This window comes from Osmerus mordax, chromosome 12, assembly GCF_038355195.1.
Source record: "Osmerus mordax isolate fOsmMor3 chromosome 12, fOsmMor3.pri, whole genome shotgun sequence".
Lineage (NCBI taxonomy): Eukaryota > Metazoa > Chordata > Actinopteri > Osmeriformes > Osmeridae > Osmerus > Osmerus mordax.
Window position 1 is genome coordinate 11020051 of NC_090061.1, and position 23517 is coordinate 11043567.

The 23517-nt window shown below is 47.7% G+C and overlaps 1 protein-coding gene across 3 annotated transcripts in view; it reads left to right on the plus strand.

Moving 5' to 3' along the window:
• Positions 1–22087, plus strand: part of LOC136953907 (ecto-NOX disulfide-thiol exchanger 2-like) — an 80678-nt gene extending 58591 nt beyond the window's left edge. Inside the window, exons 5-15 of one of the 3 annotated variants that reach the window (XM_067247374.1) lie at positions 2215–2421; positions 3941–4174; positions 5165–5377; positions 8724–8830; positions 12423–12543; positions 15060–15250; positions 15484–15624; positions 17829–17885; positions 18891–18996; positions 21069–21154; positions 21901–22087. In XM_067247374.1, the coding sequence (XP_067103475.1) occupies positions 2215–2421; positions 3941–4174; positions 5165–5377; positions 8724–8830; positions 12423–12543; positions 15060–15250; positions 15484–15624; positions 17829–17885; positions 18891–18996; positions 21069–21154; positions 21901–22032 (1595 nt within the window). In that variant the 3' untranslated portion in view covers positions 22033–22087. The remainder of the gene's footprint in view (positions 1–2214; positions 2422–3940; positions 4175–5164; positions 5378–8723; positions 8831–12422; positions 12544–15059; positions 15251–15483; positions 15625–17828; positions 17886–18890; positions 18997–21068; positions 21155–21900) is intronic. The other 2 variants (XM_067247375.1, XM_067247376.1) reach the window with 2 other exon arrangements.
• The last annotated feature ends 1430 nt before the right edge of the window (positions 22088–23517 follow it).

The window sequence follows — 23517 nt, forward strand, 5'->3', positions numbered from 1 at the left end:
GAAGGAGAGAGAGTATGAGAGATTGTGTGTGAGAGAAGGGCATAGGTAATTGAATAATATTCTCACCTCTGACTCCCCTCTCCCTCGGGGCCCAAGCATGCTGTGTGTGTCTGGGTTAGGCTAGAGGACAACAATGAGTCAGTGGCCTGTTGTCTCAGGTGCTCTCATCATCTCAAGTGTGTGTGTGTGTGTGTGTGAGTTGGAGGGCATTAGGCTGCATATGTTACCTATCACATGGAGCAGCAATCCTAGCTACACTCACCGCCAGAAACAACAGTAGCCCCCCCCGTTGACCTTTATCTGAACAGTAGCCTGTAGCGCCCCCCCCCCCCTCTCTCTCTCTCTCTCTCTCTCTCTCTCTCTCTCTCCTTCTCTCTCCCTCTCTCACTCTCTCTCTTCTCTCTCCCTCTATGGTCTGTCCCTCTCTCTCAGTTTTTCTCATCTTTCGTCTTTCTCTCTCCTCTCGTTCTCTCTCCCCATCTCGCTCTCTCTCCCTTTTCCCCTCTTTCTCCCTCCCCCTCTCTCACTCTATTTCTCTCCATCTCTCTCCCACTAAGAGCTATTTAGATCCTTCCCTCTGACCCCTCCCCATGCTGTGTCACCGGAGTAAGGTGGCTGAGTGGTTAAGGAATCGGGCTAGTAATCTGAAGGTTGCCAGTTTGATTCCTGGTCATGCCAACTGACGTTGTGTCCTTGGGCAATGCACTTCACCCTACTTGCCTCGGGGGAATGTCCCTGTACTTACTGTAAGTCGCTCTGGATAAGAGTGTCTGCTAAATGACTAAATGTAAATGTAAATGTCACCGGTCCTCTTCGTGGTCCAGATTTATCTGCTGCTCCAGAAGCCGAGCGTCCCTCTGTGATGGTCAAGGGGGCCATCAGTCTGCTCTCCCCCCTGCGGCACGTCCTCCATCCCTCAGCCTGTTGAAGGCCTGGCCATGTGGGAGACAGCCTGGCCATAATTACCCTGGGGAGGGAGGGAGGGAGGGAGGGAGAGAGATGCCCTTCGGATCTCCAATGCCCCAGGGGGAGGGGAAGAGGAATGTCAAGTGTGCGAATGTGTGAGTGTGTGTGCACATGAATTGTGCAGTATCTACAGGCCACGGAGTGCCCTTGATGTGACGTTTTGGTTTCAATTGTCATTCTTATCTGATCTCACACTGCCGATGTTTTCAGGAGGTATGGAAGTGAGCACAGCACGTTCAAGCACAGGGTTGTGTGTGTATATTTGTGTGTGACAGACAGAGAGACAGAGAGAGACAGAGAGACACAAAAAGAGAGAAAGAAATAGACAGAGAGAGAGATAAAAAAAGAAATAGAGACTGACAGAGAGAGAGAGCGAGAGAGAGACAGAGAGAGAGATATTCTTCTTCCACATCTTTCCTATTGAGAACACTCAGTACTCCAGTGAACCATGTAGTGTCACAATGTGCCTGGACCGTAACTGAGCTATATCAGGTACATTAGCCTTAAATTATACTGAGATGTGTGTGTGGAGACAGAATGGGGAAGCCCAGATGGTGATCCAGACATACAACACACTCAGTGGTTTATCAATTACCTTATTCTATCCATGTAGACTCAGCTGATCTCATTTATCAGAGACTAGAGGCCTGGTCTTTCACAGATTAGTTCAGCCCATACTCATCTGTGTTAGATTAGTTGGATCTGTCAAGCGTAGAACCATCCCCATTAAATGAGCTAGTTTTCTGCCCAATAAGAAACTATTTTCATGAAAAAAGTATTGAATGGAAGCTGTTCAAGCATAATGCCGCATGTTATCATTACTCCTGCTGTAAATTGCTGCTCATTACTTCAGGTCATGGTCAATGTGCTTTAATTGATTTTCTGAATTCAGAATGAAGCTCCTGAATATGTTCTTTGTCATCAATTCTTAGATCACATTATTAAATATGATGCATTGTGAGCTTTCAGTCCAATCCAAAATCCACTCCTCATCCCATCCACGTTAGCTACCTTGGTTTTCTCTTTATTTAAACTCCAGTGGTTTGAGCCTATTTTACACTGACTGAGTGGATCATTGTCACAACATGTTGCTTACAATTCAAGAGGAATTGTTTGGTTTAGAATATATAGTTATTCTTTAAATTTACAAAAAAAAAAAAAATGTTATTGAAAAATAATAACTGTCCATATATATTCAACAAGTTAATACATCCGTTTGTGGCTCCTTTCCCTCCTCATGCTGCCCAGACCTTCCCCCTCCTGCCACCAGGGAGCGCCCTCCTGGCTGTAAGACGGTGTTCGTGGGAGGCCTGCCAGAGAACTCCACCGAGCAGCTCATCGTGGAGGTGTTCGGCCAGTGTGGTGAAATCATCGCCATCCGCAAGAGCAAGAAGAACTTCTGCCACATCCGATTCGCCGAGGAGTTCACGGTGGACAAGGCTCTCTTCCTGTCTGGTGAGTTCCTGTCTGGACAACTGTCCTCCCCAACACTTTGGAACTGGAACTTGTAGTTCAGCGCTAGGGTCTTTGATGTTCAGAGAGACTCTGGGAGAGAGAAGGTATTTTCTTCTCCAGGTTGAGACCTTCTCTTTAGAAGACAATGAGGAGATGTGTGTTAGGATCAATGTCCTCTCCAGTTAGAGATCCTTACTAGGGAGAGCATGAATCACCAAGAGGAGAGAGATTCTTGACCAGTCATGTGACACCAGCATCTTATCTCGATTTCCCAGCCAGTCGACCCAGCCATCTTAAACGTCTCTCTGTATGCAAACTGGAGGACATATATCCCTGTCTCACCAAATACATTTAAAGCTTGGGCCCTTCCAATAATACCCTCTGAATTATTTACTGTGTGGGTGCACACTTGAATGTGCGTGGGACTGTGTGTTTTTGGTCCCCTGCGACTTGGTCCAGTTCTTCCCTCTGGTGAGCCTGGAACTCTGCTCCATATATCTTGTCCTGAAGCCAGAGCTGTGCGGCTTGGCCATAAATAATGTTATTCATTTCCCACACCCATCAGTCTAGCAGCCACACAACCCCACTGTCACACAGTCACAAACACAGCACAGAGCAGAGCACAATTCAAGCCATGAAATATTTAACCAGACTGTGAGCCTAAAGCACAGAGCAGATGGAAGTAAACTGCCAGCCCACATTCATTTCTTTCCCTTTTCAGAGCAGACATGCGTGACTCACTCTTATTCCGGAGAGATGCAGAGAGAGAGGATGAATGACAGATATATGAGAGATAGAGGGAAAGAAGGAAATGTTGAAATAAAGAGAGGGCAAGAGGCTTGAGGTGGGGGTCGTGGGGGTGATTGAGGGAGAGATGGAGAGAGGGATAGAAAAAGACAGAAGAGACATAAACTCAATCGGTGATCATGTAAGCCAATCCAGTATTAGTGTCAAACAAGTCCAGTGTACATTCCTGTTCAGTGTTTAGAGCATTAGCAGGGTTTGACAGCTGTGTCACTGGAGCAGCAGGCAGCTTCCTCAGTGTCCTCTGTGTACCAGCATGCAGAGAGACAGGGTGTCTACTCTGAAGCCCCAAGGCTACTTTAGACAGACAGAGAAAGAGAGAGGGAGAGACTTATGGATGGAGAGACAGCTGGATAGACAGATTAGTTTAGCCTAAATGATGCAGGTGTCTGACACTTATGTCATAGAGAAGATATAGGGGGGGAGAGAGATGTACGTCTGGAGAGAGATTTAGAGTTGGAGAGAGATGTACATCTGGAGAGAGAGAACGCTGGCCTAAATGTGATCCTTAACTTCCTCTTAGCAGCCTGTTGTTCCATAACTAGACGACTCTTCTGGCTCTGTTTTCTTCTGAGGGTCTCTGTTCCCTCTCTCATGACTACTGTTCACCTAATCCTTCTCCCCTCCTTTTTTATCCCCTCCTCTCCTCGCCCCCACTTTCCCCTGCTCTCCTCCTCCCCTGCCTTCTCCATGTCATTTCCTCTCCTCCCCCCAGGCTACCGTATCCGTCTGGGCTCCAGTACTGACAAGAAGGACACAGGCCGGCTCCATGTGGACTTTGCCCAGGCCAGAGACGACCTGTATGAGTGGGAGTGTCACCAGCGCATGCTGGCCCGAGAGGAGAGACACCGGAGGAGGATGGAGGAGGACCTCCTCCGACCCCCCTCCCCTCCCCCCATCGTTCACTACTCTGAGCACGAGTGCAGCCAGCTGGGGGACAAGATCAAAGGTGGCTGATCACACACGCACACACACACACAGCTCTTCTCCTCTCCTGTGCTTTGCGTGAGGTATTCTCCTGCCACAGAGGAGGGTGATGTTGTCTATAGACATCTGATGACTCTGAATGTAAGTGTGAATGTGCCTCTGTGGATTTAAAGTAGCTGTCAAGTGAAGAGCTCCATCTGCTACCTGTCTGCCTGGGATGGCCTGCTGCTTCAGAGAGAGAGAGAGAGAAAGAGAGAGAGAGAGAGAGAGAGAGAGAGAGAGAGAGAGAGAGAGAGAGAGAGAGAGAGAGGGAGAGGGAGAGGGAGAGGGAGAGGGAGAGGGAGAGGGAGAGGGAGAGGGGGAGGGAGGGAGGGAGACACTTGTTTGGGTCTGCACTGACTGTTGGTTACTCCAATGCCCAGACAGCGGGATGAGTGTTTATTTATGACTGTTCATTTTCACATCTCTGTGGGTGATGGTTGATAGGGGCTCACAGACACTCTTGCAGTATCGTTTATCTAGATGCATGTGGAGGTTATTAGTTCACATCTCAACGCTCATTTGGAACAGATATGAAACTGTGTGGAGCGAGGCCTTTGTCAGTGACTGAGCAGCATTAATATAGCTGGAGGTACTCTGTTAATAATGGACCTGTTGGGGCTGGGCTCCTCTGGGGGCTGGGGAGAACCTGGGGAGCTGGATCCTTCTAGAAAGACTGAACAGAACCCCAGGGAGTTCCAGTGATGACACCTTGATTCAATCTCTCAGCTGTGATGGATCATTCATGCAAATGAGCACACTGTGGTTTCTTTATACTGGAAGTGTTGGGGTGTGCGTGTGTGTGTGTGTGGGGGGGGGGGTGAGTGGGTGGGTATTTGTGTTTCCTGTTTAGGCATAAAAGGGTATTGTATACATTAAAAATATGTTTTATTGTTATTTTAACTGACTGTAACGTATCCCTGGACACATTTTATTTATGTATTGCTCCCCTTCCTCTTCCTCCTCCTCCTAGACGACAGCAAGTTTGCGGAGGCGGTGCGCGTGCTGCTCACCTGGGTGGAGCGAGGCGAGGTGAACCGGAGGAACGCTAACAACTTCTACTCCATGATCCAGCTGTCCAACAGCCACATCCGCCGGCTGATGACTGAGAAGGCTGCCCACGAGAAGGAGATGGAGGAGGCCAAGGACAAGTTCAAGACCGCCCTGGCCGGCATCCTGGCTCAATGTGAGTGCCTCCCCGAGCTGTTAGCCCTCAGCACACACTCACACACATACACACTCTCACGCACCATACTCAAACACATACATGGACAAACACAGTGCTGTGAAAGCCTTCTAGACATCACTTCCTCAGACTCTGTCTAGCCAGTCACATCCATTCGTGCATTCAGGGTGACACTTGTACTGGCAGAAATGTTGACACCTGGTGAAAGCATGCCTACGTATACTTACATCTCTGTCTGTCACAGTCGAGATGCCACAGATGAATCCTGTGTTGTCAGGCAACTGGATCAAAGATACTTAGTTCCACTGATACACTGAGAGGTGCTCTGCTCAGACGCGTCCCGCAACAACATCTCAGCATCTAGCTGCGCTGACATATGTCACATGAAGTCCCATGCTCTTCACCCTTCACATTCACACCCTCTCACATAGGGTGTGAGTCACATAGTCACATGCATTGGTTCACACCTTCATTTCAGTGGTTCTGTACAAGGCTTGTGGCTGGAGAGAAGGTAAGTGATTTGGTCCAGTAGCCCCTGCGTATACTGCACCGCTGCCCAAAGCCTTTAATCCTAGCTAACGGTCTGTAGGTTTTTGGTCCAACACAAATCTGCTACTTCATTCACACATCCATTGAGACAAAGTGGATCGTAGTAAGTGGTCCTACCCACGTGACTGGTGGTGAAGGAACGAGAGAAGAATGGAATACATTGGTTGAAAATGTGCAAAGGTAAAATCTATAACTGACCTGGCTTAGCATTACTATAGCAACTGCATAGCGTGTTTGTGTGTTTCTGGTCGGGTTTAGAAAACCCATACTTTTATTTGAATACTCAGAAGTAGGCTGGTATTGACATATAGATGCACCTAATATTGGCAGGGAGGTGTGTCCCACCTCAAGTCTCCTACATCTCACATTTCCTCTTTCTTCTCTCCCTCTCCTCTCACAATATTCCATACAAACATGTTTATATTCATGAGTTTATGTCTGTCTCTGCGGTTCCTCCCATACAAATGTCGACACAGAAATAGGTGTCCCAAAAGGAAGCTTTGCACATGTCATCAGTGAACAAAAGATCCATCCATATTCTCCACGGCTCCTCACAGCTGCATGCAGGCCTCCCCATGCTCTCTCTCCCTCTGCCTCCCCATGCTCTCTCTCCCTCTGTCTCCCCATGCTCTCTCTCCCTCTGCCTCCCCATGCTCTCTCTCCCTCTGTCTCCCCATGCTCTCTCTCCCTCTGTCTCCCCATGCTCTCTCTCCCTCTGTCTCCCCATGCTCTCTCTCCCTCTGTCTCCTCATGCTCTCTCTCCCTCTGTCTCCCCATGCTCTCTCTCCCTCTGTCTCCCCATGCTCTCTCTCCCTCTGCCTCCTCATGCAGTCTCACCAAGCCCTGCTGCTGGCATTCTCTGGTTGTCACCTGGAATAAGACCCCTAACATTGTTCCTGCTCTGAAACAGGTTATTCGAATCAGCCCTATTGATGAATGTCTGGCAGCAGAAATCTCCTCTGGTAGAACCTGGAAGGATTTAGCAGCCAATGAGACACCTCGCTCATATTTCAAAATGATCTTTACAGGACATGACATCATTCCACAGGTGGGTGTGGATCAGTGTCCATCATGTCGGGTGAGCCTGACTGCATATCTCATCGTGGAGATGAAGCGTCATGACTCTCAGTTAATGACCTCATTTACAAAAGGATGGGAGAATATAGACCCTGAGGCCACACTGATAACAATGCTAGCTGGAGACAGACTGCTAGCATTTAGCTTTATAAACAGTCTCTGCTAGCATCCAGCTCTATAGACTCTGCTAGCATCCAGATATCTAGACTCTGCATGCATACTGCTCTATATACAGATTGTGGTAGCTGGTTGGAAGTTTTTATCTAATTGTTTTCTCTCACACATGTAAACGCTCGGCCACAACCTTGCACTCGCTCCTTTCTCCTCTGACTTTCCTCATCGATTCCCCTCCATCAAATTACAGAGTTCTGAGAAGCCACTATTGATCTGGACACAGTCCTCACCCTCCAACCTCCCAGAGACCCACCTTCAGTCCCTCTGCCAAGTCCACAACTCTGGTGCTGGTATTGACTCCCTACCGGGGGCATCCAGAGAGAGACCCCCCACGGAGACACATCCTCTCATAGACAACAATAGACCGCTGAGTAGGGAGAATCAACAGAACCCTCTCACAGTCTCACACACTCTGCACCACTGTCCACTACTGCTACTGTCAGTCCTTTGCTGGCAACTGTGGGGTAGATGTGGTCCTAAAACTGAGCAGGAGAGTTTTCTGTGAACTACAGTAAGAACATACTGTCTTCTGCTTCAGTGTTACTCAGTTGATCAAGGTTCAAGCTGCCCTATGGGTCTTCAGGTAGCTAGACTTTACAGTAACATTACAACATTACAGTAATATACAATCTTAGAAGCATTATCTGACCATATAGTTGAGGATTTGGCAGAGAAATAAAGGTGAGTAAATAATCTATAAGCTATTCTAAGTCAACAAATGAACTCATCAAATGCCCCAAATTCTTGATTCTGATCCAGCGAGAGAGTGAGAGTGATAAACAAGTGTTGCCCAGCAGTTGTCTGTCTTTCATGCAGAGCTCCTCACTCTATGTCTGGTCCCTGTTTCCCCCGAAGACATGACCACCCACTATCTCTCTCTCATCTCCTAATCAGTCCTCCAGGAGCCCTTCCGTCTGATGCTCTCCTGTCTCATATCACATCTCTCTGGTTCTTGAAGCTTCTGTTAATGAGTCATTAGAGATGTCTGACAGCCAAAGCAGCATAAAGACAGTAAGACCACAGAAGCTATAGGCGCTGTGTTGAGTTGGGAGCTCAGTAATGAGAGGTGCCGGGCTCAGATAGAGACAGAGTGCTGCTCAGATCTCTGCCTCAAGAGGTGGTCTTTGATGATGACACTCCATCCATCTGAGAGTCAGTGGAGGTGACAAGGTGACACACTTAATTATGAAGACATACTATAGTTTCACTTACTGTTTGTGTGTGTCAGGGACATAGCCAGAGTTTTATTTTTGATATATTTTCCTTTAAAAAAAAAAAAAACATTGTAGGCAATCAGGGGGGGCCGAACATGTAAATGAGGGGGACTAGGGTGTGTGTGTGGTTTTGGTTGTGATTGTGTGTGTGTGTGTGTGTGTGTGGTGTGGATGTTTGGGTCCATGTGTTTGAGCTAATAGACAAACATGCCTTTCACCGACAATGATTAGAACATGAGAATCAAAATCAGGCACACAGTTATTTGACTCACTTCCTGATTCCACTTTCTCTCTCTCTCTGGACGGTCACTGGCCCCTGCGTCCCTCCACAGTTGAGCAGATTGTGTCTGTATTCCACGCTGCTTCCAAACAAAAGGCATGGGACCATTTCTCCAAAGCTCAACGCAAGAACCTGGATGTGTGGCGCAAACAAGCTGAGGTTGGTGCTTTCTCTTTTTCTACTCTTCTACCATTGTTCACGTGGGAAACCCTCGCTCATCGTCATTGTCTCAATTTAGGTACATAGATCACTTAGACAAAACAATGACCAAAGGTACAAGTAAGCTTGTCTCTCTAGGCTAGTGAGGTCAGACACAGAGACAGCCTCAGTGTTAGGCACAAAGCTAGGCTAGGCTACACCCAGGCTCCCCTTTTCAGTTCACCCCAGAGAGGGAGCTCCTCTCAGGCCCAGGTCCCGGCCTCTCGCCCCTCTCTCTCCTCTGGAGACCCGCTGGGTGAGTGTTCAGTCTCATAAGGCTGCCAGGAACAGAACAGGTAACTGCAGAACCATCCTTTTACCACCTTACACAAACACACCCAACTGTACATCACTCTCAGGCTGTGTGGACTAATACATTCGCTAATGACTGATCTCAATGTTGTGTTTTGGCTGGTGAAATTAGGGCGGTCATCTCCCGGCTTGGATGTTTTATAATTTCATGTAAACCTGACAAGAGTTATCATCTGTAAAGCAAATGTCACATTCATTATCATAAACACTTCTCTTTAATAGAGGGCATTCAAGTGTGAAGGCACCATCATTTTAGGGCCAAATTGGTAAGTTTGATGTGTGTTAGGGAGTAATTTTGTCAACACTAGATGAGCTGTGTAATGAGCAATCTAAAGTCTGCTAATCAGGCTAAACCACACAGAATCATTTGCCATGGATCACAAGAGGACATTGTCATTTCTCATAGGGAGAGATGCTGCTTACAAAATACTGTAACAAAGAGATTCACTTCTGTTATCCAAATGACTCTGATGCTAAGTTAATGTGAGTGTGCACATATGTGTGTGTGCGTGTGTGTGCGTTTGTGTAATGGGTGATCTGTGACACGACATAGTACATTATAAAGCAAAACCGACTTTCAAAGGCACCAGCACCAATACACACATGCATGCACACACTCAGGGGCATGCATACACATTCTCCCCATCCTGTGCTCCTCACAGCAGGGAGTTCAACCAGCTCTAATCCCGCATCTTAATGAAGTCTCAATCTTTGTGAATATTCATATGTGTTTCTAACTGGCAGTCCCCTATCGAACTATCAAACGTCATAATGACACCAGGAATAGAGCTGTGGCATTCTAAGCCGCTCTGGGAGGAGAACTGAACGGTCTAGTGGGCTGGTGTTATATGAGCAGGCTCCGAAGGCTGTGATCATCCCTGCATCGTCGTAACACTGTCACGGACATGCAAGCACTGAGAGCAGGAAGTAAGGTGTCAGTACACATGGAGATCCTGCGTCTGAGGATGTGCTGAGATGGTGACGCATGTTCCTCTGGTCTCCTACATGTTCTGTTGTGTGACGTGTGTGCAATCATGTGACCGAGCTGTCCTGCTGTTTCAGTCTGTATAAAGGATCTACACACCAGAGCAGAGTATAGATTTCTTTCTCTCCTCGGTCTGTCCGTCTTTCATTCCTCCTCATTCTCTCTTCAGGGAGGTGTTAATGAGGACCCTCAAGGACATGCTGGGTTTTATTCTGCTTGTATTACTAGCTGTTGGCTGGTGTGTGTCTGTCTGTCCGTGTTCATGTCTGTGTGTGTTTGTCTGTGTGTTCTCATGTTTACAGCAGCCACGTAAGTCTGCCAGAGTTTCACAGGAACATGCTGTATCTCACCACTCACATCTGTTATCCATCCGTTCGTGTATTCATCCATCACTCCTTCCATCCATTCATCTGTCCTTTTTCCACGTATCCCCCCATCTGTCTGCTCACTTATCTAGTCATGTTATCCATCCTTCTAAATCTACATTATGTACTCCTCTACCCACCCCTTCATCCACCCCTCCATCCACCAATCCATCCATCCGTCCACCCCTGAAGTGCAGTGTCTCTCCTCTACCTCTCTGTGTGTGTTGTCAGTCAGGCTCTATTCCCCCCCCCCCCCCCCCCCCCCCCCCCAGGGAGTCTGGCTCCAGTCCACTGTGACTCAGCAGGGAAGAAAACAGGCCTCCTGGACAGACGCACACATGCTGGTGGGGGAAATAGATTGAAAAAGGAATATTACCTCCATATAACAGCTAAAAGTTATTTCCTCAAGGGAATAGAAACCTCCCTTAGTAATCTGTTTCATCCAGGCTTCAACATCCTGTTGTAATCCATTCATGCTCACTTCTATCAATGTTTTACTTTAGCATTGCCTAACTGTAGCTAGCGAGTATGGATGAGCATTCTCTCTTTGGGGCTGTGTGTGCGTATTTTGTGCATGTGTGTGTGCCTGTGCCTGTGTATGTGCATGTGTACATGTGTATGTGCAGAGCCAGGGTGCTGGCAGACAGCAGGGTGACAGCAGGGCAGACAGGTCGAGTCAGAGTGAACCAGAGCTGCTGATCCAGAGTCTTTACCTCAGCTCTCTCAGACTCCTGCAGCCTGCTGGACTCTGATAGGCTGGGGAGTCCCACACAGCTGAAGGGAAAAGTCTCCACACACACCTCCAGCTTAGTTGAGTTGTTGACTTATAGCCCATGACTGAAGCCTGGTCGCCATGGCACCGGCAGGCTAGCAGCTACAGCCTGTAGAGAGGAAGTCAGCTGACAGGAAGACGTCAGTTGTTTCTGTTCAACATGAAGTGGGGTTTGAGAGCAGCGTGTGTCTTGGGGCTGGAGATGAGAGTTAAACACTTGAGACAGGATCAAACTACAGCTGTCTTTCTCCCTCCAGCATCATCCACTGGATATTCTCACATTCTCACAATGAGCAGTGTGTGCGAACGTGTGCTTAAATGTGTGTGCGCATGCATGTTTGTGTGTGTGTATTTGCATGCACATGCATGCGTAGGAGGAGTGTGTGTGTGTGTGTGTGTGTGTGTGTGTGTGTGTGTGTGTGTGTGTGTGTGTGTGTGTGTGTGTGTGTGTGAGAGAGAGAGAGAGAGAGAGAGGCCAGATGGGTGTCATGTGTGTTCTACTTGTTTGACCTCTGGTTAGCCAGCAACTCCTGGTGATGAAGACACCAGCCAGATGGTGATGTTTACTCCAAGACTGGTGTTTGCTGCCGTGGGGTCATTGTCTCCCCTGGCGTTCTGAGTGTGTGTGTGTGTGTGTATGTGTGTCTGTGTGTATGTGTTCATTGGCCAAGCACAGCTTCATCGTGGATCTCTCTGTTTAACAGTTTGTGTGTGAGCATGCCAGTGTGTGATGGTACAACATGCTTGGTCATCCTTGGCAGCCTGTTGGCCCATTAGCCATGGAGAGGCCCGCCTATCTGGCCGCCTCGTTTAGAAACACACACTGAGGCCTCCATCTGGGTACACTATCCCAGATTTTATTGGGCAAAAACAAAACAACACACCCTGTCCACTGCTCGTGTTACGTATACATACGTATGTATGTATACATAACACGTAACACTATGGAGTATGAAGTATGAAGGAGAGTTGGAAGGGAGTGGAGGGATGGTTGTGACCTTATAGGGATTTTAGAATGTTTAACTGACCAGTGGCCTGTCTTCTGAGGGGATCTCCCAGAGGCCTACATTACCCAGGGTTCCTAGGGCGATGATGAGCCGTCTGTGCTGTGTGTTCCAGGAGGTCAGAAACATGCACAACGAGGAGCTCATGGGGATCAGACGAGAGGAGGAGATGGAGATGTCTGACGATGACATGGAGGACACACACGCCCCCGACAGCAAGGACTCGGACCACTCAGGTACACACACACACACACACACTCACACACACACACGGCCAGAACATGCACTCCCCCATCAGCTGATTATGCCTTATGTGTAGATAAAAGCAGTACAGATGCACATCATATACATTATGTATGTATGTGTGTGTGTGTGTGTGTGTGTGTGTGCCAGCTGCTCCTCCAGCTTCCTCAGGGCTGTTCTGGGGACCACTGAAGGGCCATTAGGACCTTGCTTGCTCAGAGGTGCCTGTTCAGGTCTGCTGAACCAACAGAAATACTGATGCTAAACACCTTCAAACAGCCCATAATATTCAAACAGCCCATAATATTCAAACAGCCCATAATATTCACCTGGGCATTCAGGGGTCTTACTGCTTCTCTCTACGGCAGAGAGCCCGGGTAGAGATGCTGCTGGCAACATCACCTCTCCTCCATCTAAAAGTTTGTTTATTTTATATTTTCAATGTTTTTTTAATCGTTCTCCAGTCTCCAATTTGTAGACGGCCTCCCTAATTAGTATGTAGATATATGCAAATATAATAATATTCGTGCCAGGTTTGTGGTTTCTCCCTCCTCTCATGTGTGACCTTGGTTATTAGAAAACAATGATAAGCATCACTGTCAAGGGCCTGTCATAATATTTGATGTCAACCTGAAAAAGAGCCGAGGGTAGGTTGAGGTGACAGGTGTTAATTTGACTCCTATTTCTGCTAACAGGGCGATGTTACACCTGCTAGGGTACACGTTAACCTCAGAGGTGGTGCTCACATCTTCTTCAATCACTGTTTAGAAGCCGTTAGGTATTGTATCAAATCAATGTCAGTGTATTTAGCAACAATTAGACTTGTCATTGTTTGAAGAGCAACACCTGTACTGCCACTGCAGTCTTCAACCACTCTGTTTCTGTCTTTAAAAGCTAATCAATGCTAACGGCTAAGTGCCCCCCTGCTCAGTGAAACAGTACAGGGTGTTCTCTGAGAATGTCTGTGTGTGTTTGTTTTTGTGCGTTTTGTTTTTTTGGTTGACCGTGTGTGTTTGTGTGTGTGTGCAAGTGTGCATGTGTGTGTGTGTGTGTGTGTGTGTATGTGTGTGTCTGCACGCTGAAGCAAGTGTGTGCAAACAGGTGTGTGCGTGAGCAAATGTGCATGAGCGTGTGTGTGTGTGTGTGTGTTTTAGTTGGTCGATACTCAGCCTGTCATGTTGTAGAGGGGGAATAGGCCTGCTTGCCTGGCCAGCGACTTGATGAGACTTCCTGATCAATACTCACTTCACCTGAAGCCTTTCACTACCAGACACTGACACAAAGACACACACATACAGGCTCACATCGACACACACACTAAAACACCGGCTCACACAAACCCTTACATGCACACACACCAGTATAACAAGGTGTTGAGACAAATGGTCTTCCAAGTTAAAGGTCAGACCTTTTGGGATTAAACAGTGTTCATTAAGGCTCAGATGATCCTCAACAGTGGCCCTGCACACTGAGTCACAATACTCTGCAGGAATCAATCGGGCGGTCCTCGCACACACACACACACACACACACACACACACTCACACACACACACACACACACACACACAGAGAACACAAACAGGCATGCACACTCCGGCATACAGAAGAATTATATTTATCACTTGTTTGTACACATTGTTCTCTCCTTTCCACCCATGGTTAAGGACCAAGTGGGGTTTGTGTATTGGGATTTTATGTTTGTTATATTTTAACTTGATGCCTTTTTTTAAGGTTGTATAGCCTATTTCACTCTGGCAGGGGGACTGCCAATGGAAACTAACCTTTTGGCTATAATTGGGTGCATTTAAATGTTAATGTTCATTAATGTACACTGTCCCTCGTGATAAAATAAAATAAGGTGAAATTGAAATTGACATACACACCTACACACACATATTCACACTCTTTCGGGACCCTTTCCCTCAGCTCAAACACTAATCATCACGGAATGAACATGTGCACACACACAATCACACACGCTCAAACAGACACAAATACAAAAGTACACACACAGCCTTATCTCCCCAGCTCGGTCACTCAAGCACACTTTCATCAACATCACACACACACGTTCCCTCAGACGGCTTTGAAGAACAAAGATTGTTCCAGAGGAGATGTGCTGAGCAGGTCTCCTATCACACACTCACGTTCTCCTCTGTGTTCAAGAGGACAGGTCCGGGTCCAAAAACCTCTCAGAAAGATATGGTACATCCTCTGATCATTAGCACACTTTTTGTCCGGCTGTCGTTACTCTATTGACACCATGGTTGGGATCAATTTCATATTCTCTCTCGTTGTCTCTCTGTCTTTCTATCTCTCTCTTCTAACACTTCTTTCTCTCCCTTGTCCCTCTTCTCCTCCTCTAATGTCCCTCTCCTCCCTCCTCCATGTCTTTTTCCCTGCCTCTCTCTCTCCCTCCCTCTCTACCTCTCTCTCCTCATTCCTCTTCCCTCCCTCCCTCCCTCTTCTGCCTCCTCTCTCCTCTCCCTCCCTCCCCCCTCTCTCAGGAGCAGTGTCCCAGGTGGAGGCTCTGAAGGAGGAGAACGACTCTCTGCGCTGCCAGCTGGACGCCTACAGGAACGAGGTGGAGCTGCTGAAACAGGAACAGGGCAAGAACCAGCCAATCAGGAGTGAAGAGGACAACACACACTCCCAACAGCTCAGCTTCCTACAGCAGGCTCTGCAGGGCATGCAGAAGGTAGCACACACACCCTCTCACGTGTGGATCACAACAAAACTGTCACAGACAGAGAAAAGTGTTCTGTGAATTCTGTGTGTGTACAAGGCTTGCCCTACTTAGTGTCTGTAGCAACAGCATAGCTGAGATGATGTTAGCACATGAGGCTAGTGGTCCTCTATGGCAGCAGCATCAGGGTTAGCATCAGAAGCTGCCGTTCCTGGCTGACCTGCTGGTCTGGCGTCTGTCTGCAGCAACTGCTGAACATGAGGGAGGAGCTGAAGCAGAGGGAGGCGGAGCTGGAGAAGAGCCTGGAGGACAAACAGCTGCTGGACACTCAGGTCCAGAGTCTGAAGGAAGCAGTGCAGAACCTGCAGACGACACACACTCTGCAGGTCAGTAGCACACACACACACACACACTAACTCACATACACACATTCTTACACATACATACATACACTAACACAGTCTATTTGGGACTGAGGAAGAGGAAGGTGAGGATGAAGGCTCCCAGTCTAGAGAGAACTCTGTGTGTGTCCTGGAAATCACTGGCCAGACTCTCCGGGTTTGAATTGGAATAACCCTATCTGATTTGTGCTGTAATTAGAATTAAATTAGTTTAAAATGAGTTTCAAGAACATTGTGGACATAATTTATCAGATACTGCAGCCCAGACTGGGCCAGACTGGGCCGTATTATACTATCCAGTTTCTTTAGAAAATCATTTAAAATAATTTGTTCCTGATTCCACTCACACTCCCACATTCTGTGGTAGAGATAACAGGTCAATAAAAATGTCACAGAAAGAAAAAGGTGAGTTGAGATGCAATATTAGAGTGGGTCATTTAAATGCTCATCATGCTGTACCAGTCAGAATGTATCCCTACCCTGCCACTATACTACCCCCTCCCCACTCCCATCTCCCTCTCTCTCTGTCTCTCCCTCTCTCACGCACCCTCCCTCTCTCATCGTCTTACTTTCCATCCCTCCCTCTCTCTGCCTATCCCTCTCTCACCCTCACTGTCTCTTCTTACCTCTCACCCTCCCTCTCTCCTTCCCTCTCACTGTTTTGTCCTACCTCTCACCCTCCCTCTCTCACCCTCCCTCTCTCACCCCTCCCTCCCTCCCTCTTCTCCTCAGCTGGTACTGAGGTCTATAGGTCCATTCTCCCTGTGAGCCATGCCCCCTGCTGCTGGTCTGGACTCTAATAAAGACTAGTGGAGCTGCTCAGAGGCTAGCTAGGATGCTACACCCCAGGCTACATCCATGCAGTTAGCCTCTCACACTCTCTACACCAGCCTTGAGCTCTACTTTACCCACTGGCTATAGAAGGCAGCACTAACAGGACTCACTGAAGCAAGTTCACTGTAAACACACATTTTAGACCAGCATGTTGACTCTCACAGGCAGTAGGCTAAATATACGGTTATTTTAATGAGCCATACACAGCCCAGGAATGATATTTTATTTTACCAGCAAGTTGCAGAGGAGTTTGGTGTTACTTGTGGTTACTTGGACTAAGTCTGATAATGAATCAAGAAAGGGTTAACAGGAACAGTAGCTTCTGGTTCAGTCAACAAATTAATTGGATCAAGATAATACTGACATGAAGCAGTCAAATGAAGCATGCTCCACATTTGCTCGTTTTCCGGTCCGTGCCGCGGTACACCTGCTTGGCTGGTCATGGGCGGGGAGCGGCGTTGATAGAGTTTGGTGACGGTGCATCCAGACCTGCTGACTGGATTATTAATTCACCTCAGAGAGAGTGACATAGTTGTCAATATCAGGTTTAATGGTGATGCCGTTGATTAGAATGTCACTTGGCTGTGAAATGTGTCGCCTCATCAGTGATTCATGGGAAATATGGTAATTAAAGCCATACATCGGCATGTAGAAGAATCACTGTCGACAGTCTTATTGATAGAACAAAGTCAAATCGATTGTTAGATTGCTTTTTCTCTGTAAATTTGTTTGTGTGCGTGTGTGTGTGTGTGTGCATGTGTTCTGTTGGATGTTGATCCCCTCCCCTCCCCCCATTGTCCTGGATGTCACCACAACTTCACTAGGCATTATCTCAGCTCAGCTCATTAAGGCAGAACAACATTCATCACACTCCATACTCCCCTGCACTTCTGCCTCTACAACCACTCTAGCAGCCTGTCGACACAACGCCAGTCCATGGCCCTGACTCTCTACATCCAGTGTCAAGGGTGCTGTGTGGGGTTCACTTGCTAACAAATACATATCATTCATTACACTGGAGAGGTTTTGTTGCACAATCACTGTCAAAATGGTAAGAATATTTGATGGAAGTAGACATCTTGATTTGACAGCCAATTATTTTTGTCTTGTACAAAGAAAGAGAGAAAGGGAGAGAGAGAAAGAGAGAGAGATGGCTTTCTTAAGGGGCCTTGTCATCGAAAACATCCTTTAAAGTGTCCGTCACCTTTTTGTCTTTTTTAACTCCTTTTTTTTCTAAGAAACTCCACTGCCCTCAGGAGAGTGGTGTGTGTATGTTTGTGTGTGTGTGTCTGGATGCATTAGGGTGTGACATGTTTCTTATTGACGGCTCCTCTCATGTTTATAATTGACTGTAGCTGGAGACGTCACCGAGAGATGACAGAGGGAGCGAGGAGAGTGCTAATCAAACCAGTGTAAGTGGAAATGGTCTGTGGACTCCCCATCCTTCTGTTCGGAGTGGCTCTCTGGCTCTCTGGCTCTCCCCTCTTCCAGTCTAATTCTCACTCATGCTCACTCTCCTCTTTACCCGATTCCGTCACTTTCCCGCTCTCATTCTCTTCACTCATCTCTCTCTTTCCATCGTCTCTGTACCCTCCCTTCCTGTTCTCCACAGTCCCCCTTTCTCACCCCCTCCTCCTCTCACCCCCTCCTCCTCTCACCCCCTCCTCCTCTCATCCCCTCCTCCTCTCCTCTAACCTCTTCCAGTGACATGACAGATCATTACAGGCCAACCCAGAACAGGGGACTTTATTTGTCGCAGGATAAATCACCCTGACACAAAGAGGTTAAGAAATCAAGGACCCCCACACACACACATACACACACGCGCACACACACACAGACACAGTAATGAGTTGGGAGTGTTATCTTGGGAGAAACACTACAGGCGAGAGGGGTTTACCAGGGCAGTGCCCACACGCTCAGAGAGAGAGTGAGCAGAAACACACACATCCCTGTCGACCACCCCACATCCATCCTCTCTGTCGGTCTACAGTAAACAACAGCTTGATCATTAGCATTACCAACACCCTCGCTCCTCCTTCTCTCTCTTCTCTCCTCTGTTTGAATTCTAGCCCTGGACTACCATTTATGAATTATCTCTCTTTTTATCTCTTGCTTCTCTCTCTCTCTTTCTCTTGCATTTTCAGTGCACCCTTGTCTTTGTCATCTGTACCTCTGATGTGAAAGTTCATATTCAAGCGATTATTCAAACGGTTATTCCAGTCATTCATGTCTCTGATCGTGTTCTTTGTTTCGGATCAAACAGCTTCAACTCAAAGTCAGCAGTAATAATGTATTTATGTGCATGTTGCTTGACATTGAAGTGATATTTTGTTTGTGTGTGGATGGGTTTGCATGTGTTTGTTATGTATGTATGTATGTATGTATGTACCTGTGATGTGTGTGTGTGTGTGCAGGATTCCCCAGTGCCGTCGGTGGTGTCCTGCAGTCAGGAGAAGGAGGGTGCACCAGAGAAGAGCCTGTCCAGTCCTGTCCAGTCTGAGAGAGAGGCCCTGCTAGTTGGTACGTCCACACCACTCCACTCACAGATTAGTATAAGACATTGTGTACAGAAGAGAGCAAGATTAATATTGCGTTCATTTAGTGAAGCCTTTCTCAACCCTGGTCCGCAAAGGACCCCCTGCCCTGCATGTTTGAGATGTTTCCCTCTTCCAATACACCAAATGAATGAATATGCCGTTATCAGGCATCTGCTGAGCTTGATGACAACCCATTCCTTTGAATCAGGTGTATGGGAGCAGGGAAACATCTAGACCATGCAGGGCAGGAGGTCCTTGAGGAGCAGGGAAACATCTAGACCATGCAGGGCAGGAGGTCCTTGAGGAGCAGGGAAACATCTAGAACATGCAGGGCAGGAGGTCCTTGAGGAGCAGGGAAACATCTAGACCATGCAGGGCAGGAGGTCCTTGAGGAGCAGGGAAACATCTAGACCATGCAGGGCAGGAGGTCCTTGAGGAGCAGGGAAACATCTAGAACATGCAGGGCAGGAGGTCCTTGAGGAGCAGGGAAACATCTAGACCATGCAGGGCAGGAGGTCCTTGAGGAGCAGGGTTGAGAACGGCTGATTTAGCAGATGTTTTTATCCAAAGCAGTCAAACACTCGACCACGGAGCTATACCTACCCCCAAAATGAAGGCCCTGGATTCAGTGTACAATAATATATATTCTTTTTGTAGACCTGTTTTCAATCTTTGGACACACCTCCGCAGAAAAAAGAAATTACATAAAACAGAGGAAAAGACAAAGTTTAGAAAAAAAACATGTGGATCCACAAATGTTGAACACTTTCTGATGAAAGGCGATGCCAAATGGCAGCATTCAGACTAGCATATGTGTGTGTTTGTTAGCCAGTTTTTGTTCACGTCTGCTGCCTCGCCATCGCATAGAATGGACTGGATGGGTCTTCTGTCTCTCCCAGCAGAGTAAGCGTGAGATTGGCCCACAGATAGTTAGGTAACCAATGGGCCGCTGAGCCTGTGACCGCCCACGTCTGGTGGCTCAGTGAAGAAGAGTCTGGCCCAGAGGATTCTGGGAATTCGTTCTGTCAGAACCACTCGGTGTGATGTGGTGTCTGAAGCTATGCTCAAGTGAGCACAACAGAAGTAAAAAAATTAGTTCCAGAAGGAACTAATTTACCCAGGAAACTAAGGGTCACTTTTGTGTCTCCCTTTGGTCCCCTATGCTGCAAAACATATACAGATAAGGTTGGAATTGAACAGAAAACAGGGAAAACAGATGACTTATCTCTAGGCTCTTTCTAAAATAGGTAAGGTTACAAAATCAAAAAGATATAACAATGTGTTTTGAAGGAAATACAATGGGAGGATTCTTCCTTTTGATCTCAATTATACATAAACACAGACACGTACACAAACTTACACACGCACACACAAAGACACACAATTCACGCACACACACACACACACACACACACACACACACACACACACACACACAGACACACAATCATGTGTCAGAACAAAGGCTCAAGAGTTCTTCTTCTGAAGTCTCACCTGCCTTATTTCACCCTCTAAGGTCTCATTTAGCAGTGTGTATACGTTTGTATACGTGTGTGTTATGGGCACCTCCTGAGGCTCAGAGAGTGGTTGTTGTCCAGAGGTGGAGGATTATAACAGCTGGGACATCATATCAATGAGCTGCTAGCAGATGGGATTGTTGGGCTGGATGAAAGCCCATGGTGCTCTGAAGAGAGAGCTGAAATGTAGAGAACAGCATCAAAGCAGTCATTAAACACCCCTCTTCATCTGGAGCCTTCAAACACAAGAGTCATCCACACAACGGTGATTGCTTTAGGGGGGACGACACTCGAAGCGTTCAGACCCGTTTCCATATCAGTCTGAGGAGTCCTCCAGAGCGGTGGTCTCCTGGATCTCCTGTCGGGGTTTGTCTTTCCCGGTGGAGAAGGGGGACTGACATTCAGAGAGACCAGTTCTCAAGAGCTGCATGACACGCTCATAGACCGTTTATGGTTATAACTCTCTGTCTCTCTGTCTGTCTTTCTCCATCTCCCTCCATCTCTCTCACCCATTGTTCCTCTCTCTTTTTCTCTCCAGGGATCATCTCGACGTTCCTCCATGTCCACCCGTTTGGAGCCAGCATCGAGTACATCTGCTCCTACTTACAGCGTCTGGACACCAAGGTAGACCTGGCACACACACGCAACCACACACACATGGATAAATACACCCACGCACAGACTGACATTCCACACCCTGTCAGGCCAGACACTAAGCTAGGAGGTAGCCCCCCACAGGGCTGACATATGGCTCTGATGCATGCCAGACTCCCACTGTGGAGCTCCCTGCTCAGGCTGGGCCTGCTGGCACCGGCATGGTCCCTTGGTGCAGATTGAATCACTGTTTATTCAGACACATAGCAGGCCTGCTCGTGGACCTATCTGTAGCTAGCTCAGCCACCCTGCCATATTAATGACTGCAGAATCTCTCACAGTCCACCGCCACAGTTGAGGGAGGGTGTCAATCTGATTTCCCCTGGCACTCTGAGACGTGTTTGAGCTGGATTTTTCAGCCTTGCCAGATAGGTTTCATTTATTGCGAAGCTTTGCTAAAACACCCATCTCTTCTGCCCCTTGAGAGGCCTCTGCCAGTTTCCTTCTGCAGGCTTCCAGGGCAGCTCCCTCAGATAATCCGGTACCATCTCACTGCCTCACAAACTGAGGCCCATAGATGAGACAGAATGAGACCCCTCTCTCTGGCCCCCTCATAACCAGGAGGACAAGTACAGAGTGATTCTGGGACAGTATTCTTTTTCCAGACAATTGAGACCTCTATTTTCTTGCCAAAACCTGTCTGGTTTACGCACACACGCATGCATGCACACAAACACATGCACATAAAGCTTTCCTGTTGCGGCTGTGTGTTGCAGATCCACCCTCCAGAGGTGGAGGCTCTGCTGTCTCGGCTGCCCTGCACCTTCAGACAGGAGCTGACGGGGGTGGGGGCCAGCCTGGAGAAACGCTGGAGCTTCTGTGGCTTCCAGGGCATCAAGAGCACATAGAGCTGCTGGGGACGTCTCAGGAACACGGAGGACGGAGGATGGAGCGGACCCTCAGAGGACGGGGGGTGGGGGGGGACGGGGCGGACCCTCAGAGGACGGGGGGTGGGGGAGGATGGAGCGGATCCTCAGAGGACGGGGGGTGGGGGGGGACGGGGCGGACCCTCAGAGGACGGGGGGTGGGGGAGGACGGGGGGGATCCTCAGAGGACGGGGGGTGGGGGAGGACGGGGCGGGGACATACGGGACACACAGGGAGGGGCAGAGAGGCCAGGGATTCTGTTTTGCTGACAAGAGAACTCCAACTCATGAAGCGCTGATCTGAGCCTGCCTATGCAGAGCCCCGTGGGAGACTTCAGCCCTCTGGCGGAGTTCCTGAAGACGGCCGCCATCCCGAAGGAGCCCTGGGATTGGCTGCTTCTCTGCTACGAGGGCGGGACGCTCCACTTTTCTGAGTCGTTCATTGGCCAAGTCTGCTATCACTCTTTTTTACATAAGGAGGTTATCAGGGTCAATGGAACACTTTAAATATCCAACCCCTCTCTTACCTCTTGTTTTTAGTATTCTTGTTTTTGGTCCCTTGTTTGTAAAGTACTACATGCAAAGTTAATATATTTATATATATATATATATACAGTATGTATAGGTTGTGAAATAACAAGGCAAAGTTGTTGCTTGCTGTGGCAGACACATTATGATTTCAGGTCCCATGTAAATGAAACTCAATCATAAGGGTCTCATCTAGATGAGGGTTCAGCTGTTCTGTAAGTATTCTGTGCTACATTGACTCATCATTATCTGTGTTCAATGGAGTAGAACATGCCAAACTTTGCAGATACAGACCCAGAAAGGCAATTATAATCTGTTCTATTGGAGGTTCATTACTACCGAGAACACACTGTCTGGCAATCACAGGAATGATGTTCCAGGGTGAGTAGCAGGCACATTATGAGATAGGAAGGAAGGGACTTCTAGAAAGATGTTCTAAAATCAGTTTTTGGATGTTTTTTTCACAAGGCTTTCACATGGTGCCTCCCTAATCTAGTCCATTACTGGGGACTACTCTTGTTTATAATTTATTTGGTCTTTTATGGATCATTTTGTACATCTGAAATACCATACTAGATCATTTATTTTATGTGTCATCAACTTCTACTGCTGCTCTTACTCTGTGTGTCGTTGGTTCCTGTCATTCTCTAAGAATTTACTGTATGTGAGTTTGTTGACATCCATTCATTGTCCACAATTTGCGAGGCATTTTTAGAGACATCCACTGATTCCCAGTGCCCTACACAGAGAGCTACAGATTGAATAGGTTGCAACAACCTACTGAACAAACATTATTCAATATTAAATAACTTTAAACATACTGCAGTAATCCCAGCACAGGGAGTTGTGCTGGCGCTGGTGTGATTGCGGTGCACTGAGGCATCACACACACAGATGGGGGCTGCAAGTTGCAGTGGAAATGGAATTCTAGCTCTGTTTG